The following is a 16,344-nucleotide window of genomic DNA, read 5'->3' as shown; positions in this document are numbered from 1 at the left end:
CATATACCTTACTCATATACCCACCAACGAACATACACGACTTTTATTACAAACTTTATCATATGTTTTTTTCTAAATTCCCACCCTGTTCATGTTTTCCCTGTTTCAATTGCAAAGTATAAATCTTTGAGGGTGAACCTCTGCACTATTTTATTTATTGTGTTATGTTATGGGGTATACCAAATTTGGAACCAAACCAACCTAACTAATGAACTAACAAGAAGGGCAGGTGCAAGATATAATAAACATAAGCTCACAAGTTATTACGTGATTCACATTACCACTAGTGGTTATGGATTGTTCAAATTATGGGCTTAATGTGTGGTAGCTTCTTCTTACACTTCTTGTAATCTAGTGTGGAAAATGATTCACGTTAATGGAAATAACAAAGTTAAATATTATATAAAAATTTTGTATCAACACAATAGATTTTGAGATAAAAATAATATTGATATATGGACCTAGGATCCTCAACCCTTCCAGATAAGGATTGTAACCCTAAGTCATGTTGACATATCAGATACTGGAGACTATGTACTCCTATTCGGGCACGATGTCCACTAACTTAAAAAAATGATGTACTAAAACACGTAATTGAGCCCGAAATAAGTAATTAAGCCTGAAACAGATAATTGTGCTTGAAACAAGTAATTGGACCAGTGAGTTTCTCGGTTGATGGACCCATAGAAGTGTGGTCCATCCAATTGAAGCTCTGGTCAACAAGGTCAAAACATTATAAATATAACATGATAATATACTTTCACTTTTTTTGCATTAATTTATATTTGACTTTGGAGTTATGATCAATTTACTAACTTGAGAAACGTCGAAGACCGAACACGAACACAGACACAAGAAAACCAATATCTGAAAGTATAAAAGATGGTATACGAAAAAGAGATCTTTACAAGATATATTTTGTCGTGAAAAAACAATATATTTAGGTTAAATCCATATCACATGTATAAATATTTATATATAATATTTCGGTAATGAACTCCCTAAAAAAACCATCATCTAGTGCTCCATACCTTTGTTTTCCATAACACATTATGGCAAATTTTCACTAAAATAAAATCACATGCAACCCATCCTCACATTGCCACAATGACACCTACTCTTCCCTTTTCAGAAACTCATCTGCTTCAAATTATTTAGCATTGCTTAATATTGGGTCAAGAATATTACTTTTTAATGATTATTAGAGAGATTATTACAACTATAAAAAGTCAAAGACCCCATAAAAATTGGATTAAAGGTCTTTGTTCCTTATAAGTAGAAGCATTCAACTTACTCTGAGTTGACAGTTACCAGTTCCATATCTTCTCTAAACTGCATAAGAGACTGCATGTGCTGCATCATGGCAAAATTACATCAATTAACTAACTGATTCTCATTACAATTTTCTCTGCAAATTTTCCACTTCACACATGCATATAAGAAATATAAATCAAAATATTCAACATCAATATTAAGGAGCAAAAATGCTTATCAAGGATACAAAATATACCTATTGCTGCTATCATTTTAAAGATAATTTATGTAGTTGTTGAAGTTTCAAACTGCAATACTTTGAATAAAATGTACCAAGTAATTAAAAGAACTTATCCATTGATCTAGAATAAACCAAAAACATTCTATAATTTATTTAACAGTGCAATTTTCTTCCAACTAAAGATTGAAAATCCCACTCTAGAAAAGTAGGTCTAATTTTGTCTATAAGTATACGCCATTAGCTCGTCATTTGGCACTTCACTACAAAATCTCTATCAGTTTCCAAACTTTTTTCCCTTCTTTCAGTTTGTTCCTTTCTCACAACACAAACTGAAACATCAAAATGTTTCCACAAACACCAACTATTTCACTTTTCATTGTCCTCTCTTCATTAATCTTATGTAATGGCTATTACATAGAGGAGCTACTTTACAAAACAAACTACAAACACTACCCTATGCATCATGGCAGATTCATCAAGAGAAAACATGAACATTTTGGTCTTATAACAAGGGCTAATAGAGTTGCCCCTCGTGGAACAGTTAATGTTGATGATTTCGGAGCCAAGGCAGATGGAAGAGATAATTCCGAGGTAACATATCATGTTATCAGTAAAAAGAGAAAAACACTTTCATGCGTAAATTTAGTTCATTCTCAATCTCTTTCATCTTTCTGTCAACTTTTCTTCTTCTTCAGGCATTTGGAAAGGCATGGAGTGAAGCATGTTCAAGAGGGTCTATCCTTGTGGTACCTGGAAATAGGATCTATCGTCTTAAGCCAATCACATTTTCTGGTCCATGTCGACCCAACACTGCCTTTATGGTGAGATACATTTTCTTTCTTTAAGTACTAATGTTAAAAAATGAACATGTAATATAACATTTACATTCATTTATATGTTGTAAATTAACTTTATTTCTAGTCTATCTGAATCGAACTTTTCTATTGTCTGAATTCAACATGTAAGCTCTATGGCACAATCGAGGCATGGACTCAGATGTCGGCATACAAAGATAGACAACATTGGATTATGTTTGACAGTGTTTCAAATTTCAGAGTTGGTGGTGGTGGCACATTCGATGGCAAAGGAAAAAAATGGTGGCAAAACTCCTGCAAAGCAACCACTAACCTTGTATGTCACTGAACTTGTTTCTCTAATAATTTTCATTATACTGTTTTTGTTGTAATAATGAACACTGACATTGATTTCTTTCCTCTCCTTGTTTTGATTCACAGCCATGCAACGACCAACCAAGACCAAAGGTAAAATAGTATTCTTAATACTATGAAGTTTTATGAAGTTATATAAGGAAACGCAATTCCTAACTCTTACTTTTTCATGGAAATTTTTGTTACATAGGCTGTGACTTTCTTTCAATGCAAAAATTTGGAAGTGAGAAACCTGATGTTCAAAGATGCACAGCAAATGCACTTAGTCTTTGATGGATGCTTCAATGTTATTGCTTCGAATCTGGTGATCAGAGCACCAGGGGACAGCCCCAACACTGATGGAATTCATGTAGCAGAGACACAAAATATAGTGATAAGCAATAGTCATATTGGGACAGGTAGGAACCACAATATGTGTGTGAAAAATTACAAAAAGTAAAATGGCTATCGTTAAAAGTTTTAAATTTTGCAACTTTTCTTGTTGAAGGTGATGATTGTATTTCGATAATAAGTGGGTCAGAAAACGTTCGAGCAACAGATATCACCTGCGGCCCTGGACATGGAATAAGGTTAATTTTAAGATACATGAATATGTTATACCAGAAACAAGTTGTTTGCACTGATTTTACTAAATTTTGTATGAAATTGAATGTTTGTTCTGTAGCATTGGTAGCTTGGGAGCTGATAAATCAGAAGCTGAAGTGTCCAATGTGGTTGTGAACAGAGCAACTTTAACCGGAACCACTAATGGAGTGAGAATAAAGACTTGGCAGGTGAAAGTTGGTTTTTTGATTTGAAAGTTAGTTTATTACTTATCAGACACTTCACAACTTTTGTTAGAGATATCTAATTAACTAGAAATAAAATAAATTTACACTATAAAAGTGATACAATCCTCGTATGAGTTGGTTTTACGAGATGGTTTTATAAAGTTGAATTAAGCTTAAACTATACTTATTTAAGATGAAATCAGAGTCCTTCAAAGTTTATTTTAATAAGATTTGTTATTCGTTGGGTATATCGTATTATGGACTATTATTAATGTTTAGATGTATATGTCTTGGTTTGTTAAAGAATAGATTAAATGAGGTTAAAAATTAGAGTAAAACTTTTGAAAGGAGGAATCTAAACTTTTGGAATAAAGGTGGCTAAAACACGAGGAAGTTGACGAATGATACGAGAATATTGACAAATAGTGCATCCAAGGTTGACAAAATTTCCACTTTTTTGCTTCTAGTCTTCTTGACCACCCTTTGATTTGAACTAACAAGCCATTGAACATGTTTTTCGAAGTAGTTTTTCTTCTAATTGGCTCAAAGATTATCTTAGTCATGCTTTATTATGAATTTTTGACATTTTTTGTTTCACACGCAATTTTCAATTGCTTTTGATGGAACTGCATGATGCACAAAAATGCTTTGAACACAACATAGGTCATAATTGTTATTTTTAATAACGTCAAAGTCTTTAATAATTTTTCATATTTCACGTGAGATTCTTCATTCTAGTTTACATTGAGCGCAATATTGAAGTGAAACACTAAAAGCTTAAAATGATATTCATTTGAAGCACACGGATAAGTCAAGTACAGAAAATCTACACAGTTCAGAACGGTTCGAGATATTGTCAGCAACTTTTGCAACAAAGTTTTTGTTCATTGGATGTTAATTTTTACAACTACTTCATATCCTTTTATTCTATCTCAACACAGGGAGGCTCTGGTTATGCAAGAAACATCAAATTTTTGAACATAATGATGCAAAATGTGACAAATCCCATCATCATAGATCAATACTACTGTGACCAAACCAAGCCATGTCAAGAGCAGGTAACAATTTTTCAATCTGAATCAAAATTCATGGAGAGCAACTCTCTTTCTTTCTTATGGTGATCGTAACATGTTTGTTGAAATTTCACGCAGAACTCAGCTGTGCAATTAAGCAATGTTTTATACCAAAACATAAGAGGAACAAGTGCCTCAGAAGTGGCTATCAAATTTGACTGCAGCAGAGCAGTCCCATGCAGGCAAATCTACCTGCAGGATGTGATTTTAGAGCCACAAGGCAGAGGTGGCACCATTGCAACATGTGAAAATGTTAGATATGTGAACAGAGGAAAGTTTTTTCCTCAATGCACTCCATGAAAACAAATTCAACAACTGAAAAAGCTAGTGGTTCAAAAATTTCAAGTGTGGTTATATAGGTTGGTGTAATTGACGACTAGCTCAGCTGACTTTTTTGGCAGCCACTACTTTTAACGATAGTTTGGCAATAGAGGGGAAAATGGGGCAAAAGGGATAAAGAATGTAACTATATACAATAAAGAAGGAATATCATTCTTCAATGCTATAATCATATCAACTACTACCTATTCCCATTACATGAGATTTGAGAATTCATTTTTGTTTTCAACTACCTTAACTAACTTCAACCAGTTTCCAATGTCAGACTACTATTTGAATTTTGAAACAGTTCTCAACTTTTTGGATAACAATTGAAACAATTTCTTCTTCCTTGGACATAGGTTGGGTAAGTCTGAAGTAGTTCCATACAATAATAATATCATGCTAGTCTACAAAGTCATTAAAAACTGTTTCAATTCATCTAAACAATGCCTACAATTCTCTTAGGCTCACATGTAGAGGACAACCCTGTAAACAAGTGGCTGTATCTGGTTACAATGACACGATACAAGAACTTTTATGATGATAGGAAAAATAAGAATAATAATACTTTGATACGATTATTCACTCCGACACTTAAATGACACCTGATCCCAATAATGGGTTTATTCAACCAATCACAATACATCATTTTACAAATTAATGACATGACACCGTGTGGAATGAATGTATTTGACACGCCAACTGGGTCCCATAAATACCTTTATTCAGCCAATCACATTACATCATTTTACAAATTAATGACATAGCACCGTATTGAATGAATGTATTTGACACGTTGGCTTGTCAACACACTAATACTCAAAAAATAATTAACAAAAAATTATATATATATATATATATATATATATATATATATATATATATATATATATATTGGTGTTAAAGTAAAAAAAAAACACAATACATAAATATAGGTGAAAATTATGTATCCATTACTAATACAAACATGGCAATGACAGATTTTCCACAAACACTTATAACATAACATGGGATAAGTTACGTATGATAGTAAGAACTACAAAAAGTTGAACACTACATCTTATATTGCATAAAACTACAGTTCAGACCCCAATTCCTTCTGAAAGCCCTGCTGCTGGAGGCAGAGAACGGAACAGCACATTATCATAAAGAAGCCCAGCTATGGTGGCACCGATCAAGGGTCCAACCCAATACACTGCTTGGTTCCTGAAAGAGCCTGCAATGGTTGCAGAGCCAAAAGCACATGCAGGGTTCATTGACCCACCAGAGAATGGACCTGCGGCTAAGACACCTGCACCAGCCACAAACCCAACTACAAGTATGCCATTGGAACCCAGTGAAACACGCCTAGGATCCCTGGCTGCATACACTGTGTACACCAAAACAAATGTCAGAAGACCCTCTAGCACTGATGCTCCAAACCCTGTCATCTCTTCTGCAATGGTGTAGGTTGGAACATGCTGAAAATACATAAATAGAAGAGAAATGAGCAAACAAGACTTACATTTACATGTTCAAGGCTTAATTCACAAAGAAAATAGGTTATTCAATGTTAGTGTAAAACAGTTTTACAAACTTATTCAATCCCAAGTCATCTATAAAGGTGATAGTAATTTTGGTAACTCAATTCTTAGTAGAATTTCACTTTCTTGTTCTGATAAATTAACAGAAACATGTAAGTTTTAACCTCTATATTATTTGATAAGTTGGAAATCATTACGTTAACTTCATGCTTATGAAAACTTATGAGGACATTGATATGGACATGACACAGACACGAACATAGGGATATGGCTAAATTGCAAATGTACTAATTATACTATATAATCTAAAAAAATCAAGTGAAACATTGAAAACAAAGGAATATGAAAATTGAAATGTGAAGGGTGAGAAATATATATATACCATGCCAACAACAATGCCTCTTAGAACAAGGCAAGCCATAACAGAGGCTATAAGTTGAGCGACCCAGTAAAAGAGTGCAGTTGGTACACTAACGTGACCTCCCACTGCCATTGCAAAGGTCACTGCTGGGTTGACGTGTCCACCTGAGATCTCCCATGCATTATACAGAACACAAGACAAAGCAAAAGCACTTGCAATGGAAACCACAACCAGACTTGTTGGGTTCAGTGAAGCATCAGGCATCAACTTCCCTGTCATTTCTCCAACACCATTAAATCAAATCACAAAAAATTAAAAAAGGAAAAATCTCAGGTTAAGATGATGTAAGCCTGTTAGTTTTTGGCATGCTCCATTTTCTAAAAAGATGAAGAGGGACATTAGTAAAAGGATTCATTGGGTGTAAGTTGTAAAGATGTTTTATCGCATGAACACTTATTGTTGCATTTCAAATGACTTACAGACAAACTGCAGAAATTCAAGTACAGTAACCAATGTCAGAGACATATATGCTACGCGGGAAACTGTTTATTCTATAAGAAGATAACTATATCAGAAAAAACTAATTCTTCCGGAAAACAAGAAAAACACGAGAACAAGGACATGTTAACTTAAGAAAAATTTGATTTGCACTAAAAAGAGAATTACTCTCTTGCACTGTTGAATGTTTACTACCCTGCAAGAATTGAATGCTCAGTGCAGAAACGCGTATTGCTGTCTAACATGAAACTTGCAACCTGAATCCTTTTCATGAGTAACATATGCCATGAAAAAAGCCCACCATAATGGCTTTAGAAATTGACCCAGTTCCCTTTTTATCTTCTTTTTTTGAAAATCCTATGAACAGAAAGAACACATATACTTAGAAATGTATTTATGGGAAGGAAAGGCAAAAGGGTACTGACGTGAGGACATTCCAGAGCCAACGACGAGAAAGACGTAGAAGAAGGTGGAGATGAACTCAGAGAGATAGGAGCGAAGTGCATGGCGAGTGATGGATTCATGAAAACGGGAAGTGACAATGGCAGAAGATGGAGCCATTTGTGATTGAAGGTGGCAGAGACACTGAGAAAACGGTATCAAGAGAGAAAAAGACACGCCGTTTTCCAAACGATGTATGCATTTGAAAATAAAAACTAACCGTCTATAACTGCCGACCGATGTGGCGCCTTATCTGAGATCAACCTTTTGTTCGTGCTATTAACTGTAATATGTTATTTGTGCAATTGTTTTTTTTTAAAGATTTTTTAATCATTCTAAAAGGATAGAATCTTTATTTGAATTTAAAAGTAAACATTTTAGAATATTCAGAAGTCTTTTTTACATTTTAAGTTATTGAAGTTTAAAACTATTTTATATTTAAAAAAACTAAACTTGTGCCTTAAAAATTTAGTTAGAATGTTTCATGTGTTTTAGACTATCATTCAATAAAAATAATAACTACTCGGAAAGATGTTCCTAAAATAATTTAACATTGGTTGACGGTAAAATTACTTTATAATTAATTAATATCTTATAATTGTATTGTAATTAATTTCAGCTTCTTAAACTATCGTGTAAAGTATTTAAAACTTGAGTTTAATCATTACACATTTTTTGTGTAAAAGTTAGAGATCTCGTTATAGTCTCTGTTTTTTATTTGAATTAAATCAATCATTCTTGTAAATGGAAAGATTATTATTATTTTATTAGATACATAAATTTCATCTATTTTAGCATTAGAGAAATATAAATATAATTTCCTAAATTTTTATACGTAAAACAATATTTAACATATATTTTATACGTAAAACTATAATAAATATAAGTTTTCTAATCTAATTACTTTAAATTTTTTAAATGTATCAAATAGAATTTTAAACAATGAATTACTTACATCATTTAACACCTTTCAATTCAAATCTAAATCTAAAACTTCATTTAACACTTAAAAAATTTAAGCATCATTAAATTGATATATTCATTCATTTTTAAAACAAAAAATACATAAATTAAAACAAAAACGAATTTCAATTTTACATTAAATTTAAGAACTATAAACATATTTAACCTATCTTTTTAACTTCATTTTTAAGTAATCGATTGAATCTTCTTGCTAGATCACAACCAATTCCATTGGCACTATCTTAATTCGACCGAAACCCATCGATTGCTATATCGTTTCTCTGCTATGTTAAAATTCTCTCCTTTTGAAATGGTGGCATCGTTGTACAACTCAGAAACTAATCACGTTAATAATAAATGGAAAATGGGTTGCCGGATGATTTGGGTAATGGTGGAAGAATCAAATCCGAAGAGGATATAGCCAACTCCCTCAAAAAGAATAATAATACATAGAACAAACTCACAGTTCAAAAGTACCATTTGGGTCTCATTTCCTCTTCTTTCTCTGTTAATTCTACATACTGGTACCACTCTGCTCCAGCCTTGCCTACCGGTATCGGTGGCCTCACAAAAATCTCAACAGGTTTGGGGACTCGCACGACCAAAATCAATTCCTCAGTAGTCTCAACAGGTTTTGATTGAGAGATTTTGCGTGACCTACCAACTGGCTCGACAGTAAACCACCCTAGACCTGATATAGCTATATCACAAGCTGGTCTGCGCAACAAGAAAAACGAGGAATTCATATAACTATTCATAAATAAAAGCATTTTTTGCTTAAATGACATCAATCAATTGAAAGAATGAGATAAACAAGGTTTCAAAATTCGAATACCAAATTAAAAACTTTTACCTCTAAAAGCTGCTACCTATTACAGAACTAACACGGGATCATACCTTTCCACATCTTCGAATTTTATTTGCAATTTACGTTCTGATTCAAGTCCTTTCCAGCTCTCAATATTTTCTCCTCCACTTGGTGGAGTCAGGAGGACACCAAGTTCTTTCTGAGACAATAAAGAGAAACCCTCGTTCAAGGTCAGAAGTGCTGGTAAGATGCATAAACTTACAATTCCGAGAAATTCCATAGTCTACTGCAATTCTACGTATTCACAACTGGTAGTAGTTATAAATTCCACTATTGAGATAAAATAAGGACCAATTAAAAATATATACGTATTTACGTAATTTTCATATTAGACATTTTATAATAAATCCATGTCATTTGATTTTATCTAGTAATCATTGTCAGGATTGTTTGCGATTGATGCAATGAGAACTCCTTTAGTTCTACATACGAGTGTAATCAATAGAGAGAATCTTTCGAATGTGTTCAAAACATATAATGACAATTTTAAGTTCATAAAATATAACACATTTTATAAGGATATATATGTGACTAATGGAAGATTGTTAGTAATTTTAGTCATTCATATATATATATATATAAATGACCCAAATTGCTAACCATATAACATGTTGACATGGTCTATATAATATTATAGAATTGACATAGCTTCTTCACCTCTAATTACTCTAATAAGACAAAACATAAAACTATAGCTGCAGTAGGAGTACCAAAAACTGTTCTTTTTTTCAGGAATAATGTTCAAGTAAACAGCAGAAAAGCTACAAACTGGTGGCAATAAATCCATATCACAACTCATTCTCAATTTTTTTATTACACAAGAAAAACTGAAGCAACACTATTTTTCCAATGATTCATAGGATTGAACATACACTTGGTTGCCCAAATTTGCAAGCACATTCCCCATAAGCCCAGATGTAAGCAACAGAGTTGAGTTAAATCTCTAATGGTTTCTCGAAACACATTGAATCACAGTACCTGATAAAACTCGTCTGCTTTCTCTGTGGGTACCATATGTATTTGTAGTCCCTTGGGCCCATAAAATGTCAAACAAGTTTCTGGGAGAACCTGAAATTACGAGGACTGATGAAATGATTTAGACAAGGAAAGGGATTCAATTGCAAATTAAATAGTTGTATGACAAGATGAAAAAATTGTAAGTCTATAATCAAAACCTTCAAGACATCAATTCTAACAAGACCTCCCCAGAAAACTGAAAATGCATTCAAGTCATTCTCTATAGAAGCTACTTGCTCTACATTGTCCGCAGATACCGAAGACCTCTAGCAATAACAACAAGGATGAAGTAAGTAGTAGCCATAATGGTAAAATGTCAAGTTGTGAACATAACATACCGGGAAAGAAATGCCCCTCAATCGGCTCCGAGGAGCAAGGGAAGGTAGATCTTTAGATTGAACAACTGCAGTTTGCCTATGGTGGAGATGAACTCCGGGAGTGTCATACAACTTCTGCATGAGTTTTGTCAAAATAAACAAATTAATAAATAAATAACCACAAGATTAAATAGCTGCCTATATATTTGGAGGATAAATGAAAAAAATAGGTCCCTAAACTATTTAAGAATTTTTAATTAGGTCTCTAAACTAAAAAATATATAATTGGGTCTTCGCGTTGTAAAAAATTTGGAATGGGGTCCCTAAAATTAGTATAGCAACTTAAAAGGGCCGTAAAATGAAAACTTAAGGCAGTTTTACAAACCCTACAGACCCAATTACTCAAAATTTACAAGATCAAGGACCTAATCAATGGTTGTTAATTAAAAACTTTCAAATACCTTAGGGACCAACTTGTTAGTTTAACCATATGTTTATCATAATGACATACCCCTCCTCCTAGAAAAGCATTAATTTGAATTGGCCCTAGGGTAGTTCCAGGAACTGCAGATTGTATTGGTTTGTATCTTTGTGCAGATGCAGCCACGGGATCATTTATAGCCATTGTTTCTGACAACAAATATTAAAAATTCAGTATTGAAAATACGTAAATCCTCGGATTTGCCTAAATTATAGGCAAAACAAGAGATAATGAAGGGAGGCAATTTAATAAAAAAAAACATTCAAAGCATACACCGTCTATTTAAACATAGTCATTCGAGCTGTGTAAGAACCAAGCCAAAGGAAAAAAATAGTTCATAAAATAGCTGCTATATAGTGCAAATCATACGTACAAGCCTACACTGTTTTGTATAGTTTCATAGTGTTTAACCTGTTCGGTACTACTTTAAATCCAGCATCCAAGGGATCGAGGTGTTCAAGCATAATGACCATATAGGAAAAAAATAATACCAAATTATGTACAAGGTAACACAGGAATTCAACATAATTAAAGCAATATATATTTAGCATTCACATCAATTTTCCAATCACTGAAAACGAACAGACCAAGTCCATATTTAGGTTTATGCGGAAATATAACTTACTTAATAAAGCATTGATGAAGGCGGATTTTCCAACATTTGCTGAACCCTGTAAAATAGATGTTGTAATTGATTGATGTCCAGGAAAAACTGATAAGTTTAGGAGCTTAATGACCAAAGGAGAAAGAATTTTATACACAGACACACATCAGGAATCTTTAAGATTTTTATTATAAATGAAACAATAAAGCCCTATCTTCCAAAACTTTGAACTGAAATTTAGACTGGTAAACGTTTTATATTAGGGGAAAAAAATAGGAACCAAGTGAAATTTAACACCTGAATCCTCTCATTTATGCATGAGATAAACCAGAGATATCACAAGCACATAAATTCCGTTGAGAATTCAATATAAGCGCAAGGGTAGGAACATGAGCTCATGTGTCAATCATAACCTGCTTAAGAATATCAAACTTCCAATTCGTAGACTTACCAGAATGTAAACATCTCTTCCCTACAAAAAAAACAAAAAAAAAAATTAGAGAGAAAAAATAAGGAAATAAAAATTAAACAGTAACACGGGAATTGAAAAATATCAAATGTTTTGGGGAATTCAACATGCTTATCACAGACATTTATTTCGCTAAAAATCAGCATTGTATCACTTAGATAAAATTAATTAGCATTAATGTAGTTGGTATTGAACTTAATGCTTTTGACAACAGGAAAAACAAAAAAGAAATGAGAACCCCACTCACGCTTCCTATTCCAAGAATGTCTAAAAGCTATAGCAGCCTACAGCATACAACAAATTCAATTAAAAACAAACATTTCAAATAAAACCCAAATAATAAGGATCAAGGTCACCCATAAGTGTTAACATTTCCAGAACAGGTACAAAATCGTTATAAATATGGGTAACAAAGTTGAAGCCATCTTATAGATGTAAAATTTAAATGTAGAAAAGGTAGAGCCTTAGATGTGAATAATCATCCAAATAATGGTGGGGCTGGGGCTGGGACTGAGCTGGGGTTGTGGTGGGGCTGGGCTGGGGCTAGGGCTGGGCTGGGGCTGGAGCTGGGGCTGGGGCTGGGCTAGGGCTGGGGGTTGGCTCACACGTTCCAACCTATTTAGACAGCACAAATCTCAACATAACCTCTTAAACCAGATACAAAAAGAAATAGGTAACCGGTAATGGAGAAAAGAACCTTCTTCTCTTTCTGGATTTCTGATATCACTCCAGTTACTCCAACCAATGATTTGGAACTGGTGAGATGAACACTGAGAACACTGCAACGAATATCAGCAGTTGAAATTTGATGAGTTAAACTTTTCAACTTATGCCATAAAGTTTTCTTTAGTTACACATAAAGAAAGAAAATTATATAAATTGTATTTTAAAGTAAAGCTTAACATAAAAAAGTATGCAGTTCAGCGAATGCGTTGTCATTCTGAACTCCTACTACGATATGATGGAACACAATTACACCAATTACAAAGTACTTTAACTAAATAATTAATTTATTACATAGAAGATACGTACTTCAGCTTCTTTCTCATGGTAGCCTCTACAACCCAATCCCCTACACAATTAAGATCAGTATCTCTTGGAAGGAGATCAACCTACAAAGAAAATTATATTGAACGTGAAAACAATATATCTTAAATTTAAACCTCATCATACACTTGCTAAAGAAAATTCTTATTAAAACAACAATAAGCTGCATGCATATCATTACCTTAGTCACCACCAGTATAATTGGGTTAGAACCAGCAAGATCTCGCACACGAGACAAAAAACTGCCATGGAAGTCAACAATATCAACCTAGAAGTAGTTACTTTGACAAGTTAGATGAAGAAGCTTCATAAATTTGATGTAAACAAAACACACTTGAACCATAGCAGAACAAATGAAATCTTCTATGATGATTGAAATATCTTATGAGACAAGTTCTTTCGTTGGATAAAATGAGAGCATAGCATATTTTAACGTATACCATCAATTTGTTTGCATAACCTTGATTATTTACCAGATATTCTCCGCATCTAATGTCAAGTCAGAAGGTACAATTGATTAAACATACAGGTACAAAGCAGTGTTTATCAAGCATCCGCCGTCTAGTTGCTAAAAGCTAGCTTTCGGACAATATTTTTAAATAGCCATGTAGGTGGGCCTTGGGCCATTTACAAAAGATAACATCTGCAACAAAATAAAAGTGAAAACAGAACTAAATCTACTTAACATAATAATACTGGACCAACTATCGAAATAAAAACTGAACACAGACCAACTGGTACTGCTTAACAAAATAAATGGACCCTGCTACAGCCGACAAATAAATTAGAATTACTGATAAACCCCAAAAATTTAAGTTTATCCAACAATATTCATACTTAAGTTTAAAATTTTCTCCAGCTTTATGCTACGAGCTTCTCTTTTTCTAAAAATAAACTAAATTTCATTAAGAATCCATCCATTAATTAATTAAACTAATGCATCCTCAGAACAAAAATTATAAAATATCTAAGGTAAATACAATTGCAAAGCATTACCCAACGAAATCCTATGTCTAATCAATTCTAGCTTCTTAAGGTCATTATTCAGTCTATCGAATTAAACAACTTGTTTACCAGTTTGACAATAAGAGCTTTCTCGTGACGCAAGTGAGCCAACTTCTCCCGAAGCTCTTCAGCGGTAACGAATAATTTACCGCCAGGGTATCCTCCGTGTCCTCCAACGGCAGTTATCATCTCGCCGTGCGACAAAAGCTGGCACCGTCTACACAGAACGGTTCTAAGCTGGTGGTGTTTCTTCTTCTGCAACACATACGCAATCAGCGCACCGGAATTCAGAGACAGCCATTGTATCAATGCATAATGACACTTGCAAAATTAAAATTAGATTGAAGCAATACCAATTCATAGGTTTCAGGATCAACGTATCCAGGGGCGACGGCATCGGAAGTGTGCAATGGAGCGCCACAGCCGTAGCAGGAAGCGACGTTTCGAGAAGCTTTTACAGCGTTATCTTTCTTCTTTTTCCTCTTCTTATTTTCTTTGAGGATGATCTTGGCAGCTTCGTACGACTGTTGGCGTTCGAGAAACTTCTCTCCGGGCGACGGAGCGGCGGCGCCGGTACCTTCCGACTCGTCGGCGGGCAAACGCGATTTCTGAGAGCGCGAGAATTCGCATAGAACGAGGCCAGGCTTGGTGGTGAGTAAATGTTGCGGGAATTTGGATTTGGGAAGAGAAAGAGGTGAGAGGAAAGTGGATAGGGTTTTAAGCGCCATTGCTGAGGTTTTGCGAGCTATCGATGCAGGAGTAACGTTGAAATAAAATAGCTTATACGGCTGCGTTTGATTCAACTATTTAAATATAGTTAATTAATTAAACTAAATAAAATAACAAAAATATTTTATATTAGTTTTAGGCGTTTACATCAAGGAAACACGTATGATTTTTTTATAATTTATCTTTAATTTAAGTATTATTGATAACTTTATTTAAATAGTTATTAACTTTTGTGTGTGATTACATGCTGTTTCACAATAAAGAAAAAATTACACATTATGTAAAGAAAAATTACTTACAAAGGAGTTTATTAAGCTATGAATGAAAATCATGTTTAATATTTTTTTGAATTTGTTAAAAGAAAAAAAAATGTTATTCTAATTACATACATTTCTCATTAAATTGGTTAATGTACGAAATTTTGCTTACAAAATTTTAGAAAAAGTTTTGAAAACATTTGATTTTAAGCTAAACAAATAAAAACACGTTATTCGACTTGAGAAACAACTATAAATATATAAAGAAACACTTACGTAATGTGTAGTTAGTAGATAGTTTAATTAGTTTTGTTAATCCTTGAGATCTATACATAATCTTGTTTAATACAATATATTTTTTATTTATGATTTCAATATGTATGAAAAACTATTTTTATTTAATAAAATAATGTTATATTTTTTCTTTATTATTATTTTTTATTGATAATGCTATACATGTCGATAATTAAATAATTTTTATAGAACACAAATTTATTGGATTCAACAAATGTCTATTGACTCCATGGAATAAAGGATTATATGGACATATAAAATAATCAGAAAGATAATTATCATATATATAACTTAATTGATATTTTTAATATTTTACTTTGTAGAGAATTTTAATTACGAAGAAAATATACAAAAACGTTATATATATATATAAATTTATATTTATTGTAATGGGTATAAATAGTACCATCCATGTCAAGTTGGACCATATTTTCAATAAAATTGTATTTTTAATTATAAGTTTATTCATAAATTATAATAAGTAACTTTTCTTATTTTTTATTTTTAAAATTTTGTTTATTTATTTCCTTATATTTCCATTCTACAAGTTTTGTTTGAAAATGCCTTGTACGCTATAGTTGAATTATACTTTTATTTATTCATAACAGTGAAACTGTGTTAATTCGTATCTTTTATTTTAAA

The 16,344-nt window shown here is 32.9% G+C and overlaps 3 protein-coding genes across 5 annotated transcripts; 1 reads left to right on the top strand and 2 right to left on the bottom strand.

The window, feature by feature from the left end:
* The first annotated feature begins 1,772 nt into the window (after positions 1-1,772).
* Positions 1,773-5,043, top strand: LOC108340121 (polygalacturonase). The gene is made up of 9 exons (XM_017577347.2): positions 1,773-2,086; positions 2,191-2,316; positions 2,462-2,626; positions 2,731-2,757; positions 2,855-3,062; positions 3,152-3,233; positions 3,329-3,437; positions 4,376-4,492; positions 4,586-5,043. The coding sequence occupies exons 1-9, from the start codon at positions 1,838-1,840 to the stop codon at positions 4,805-4,807; spliced, it is 1,305 nt and encodes a 434-aa protein (XP_017432836.1). The 5' UTR covers positions 1,773-1,837; the 3' UTR covers positions 4,808-5,043.
* Positions 5,044-5,803: 760 nt separating this feature from the next.
* Positions 5,804-7,910, bottom strand: LOC108340105 (probable aquaporin TIP5-1). The gene is made up of 3 exons (XM_017577330.2): positions 7,636-7,910; positions 6,734-6,984; positions 5,804-6,288 (listed from the first exon to the last, which is right to left on the bottom strand). Exons 1-3 carry the CDS (start codon positions 7,769-7,771, stop codon positions 5,911-5,913), a joined length of 765 nt encoding a protein of 254 aa, XP_017432819.1. The 5' UTR covers positions 7,772-7,910; the 3' UTR covers positions 5,804-5,910.
* An 845-nt stretch (positions 7,911-8,755) lies between these two features.
* LOC108338876 (NO-associated protein 1, chloroplastic/mitochondrial) lies at positions 8,756-15,198 on the bottom strand. 3 transcript variants are annotated; one of them, XM_017575929.2, is made up of 13 exons: positions 14,776-15,198; positions 14,492-14,677; positions 13,599-13,685; positions 13,399-13,482; positions 13,068-13,149; positions 12,315-12,373; positions 11,923-11,968; positions 11,328-11,446; positions 10,838-10,951; positions 10,658-10,765; positions 10,461-10,550; positions 9,512-9,621; positions 8,756-9,331 (listed from the first exon to the last, which is right to left on the bottom strand). In XM_017575929.2, the coding sequence occupies exons 1-13, from the start codon at positions 15,148-15,150 to the stop codon at positions 9,082-9,084; spliced, it is 1,710 nt and encodes a 569-aa protein (XP_017431418.1). In that variant the 5' UTR covers positions 15,151-15,198; the 3' UTR covers positions 8,756-9,081. The 3 variants fall into 3 exon arrangements, with proteins under 3 accessions (XP_017431418.1, XP_017431419.1, XP_052733659.1); XM_017575930.2 differs by having other exon boundaries at positions 12,353-12,373; positions 13,403-13,482; positions 14,776-15,197; XM_052877699.1 differs by lacking the exon at positions 10,658-10,765.
* Positions 15,199-16,344: the final 1,146 nt, after the last annotated feature.

The sequence above is a fragment of the Vigna angularis genome, chromosome 5 (genome assembly GCF_016808095.1).
Source record: "Vigna angularis cultivar LongXiaoDou No.4 chromosome 5, ASM1680809v1, whole genome shotgun sequence".
Taxonomy (NCBI): Eukaryota; Viridiplantae; Streptophyta; class Magnoliopsida; order Fabales; family Fabaceae; genus Vigna; species Vigna angularis.
Note: the sequence above shows the minus strand (reverse complement) of the source record. Positions and strands in the feature narration are given on the sequence as shown.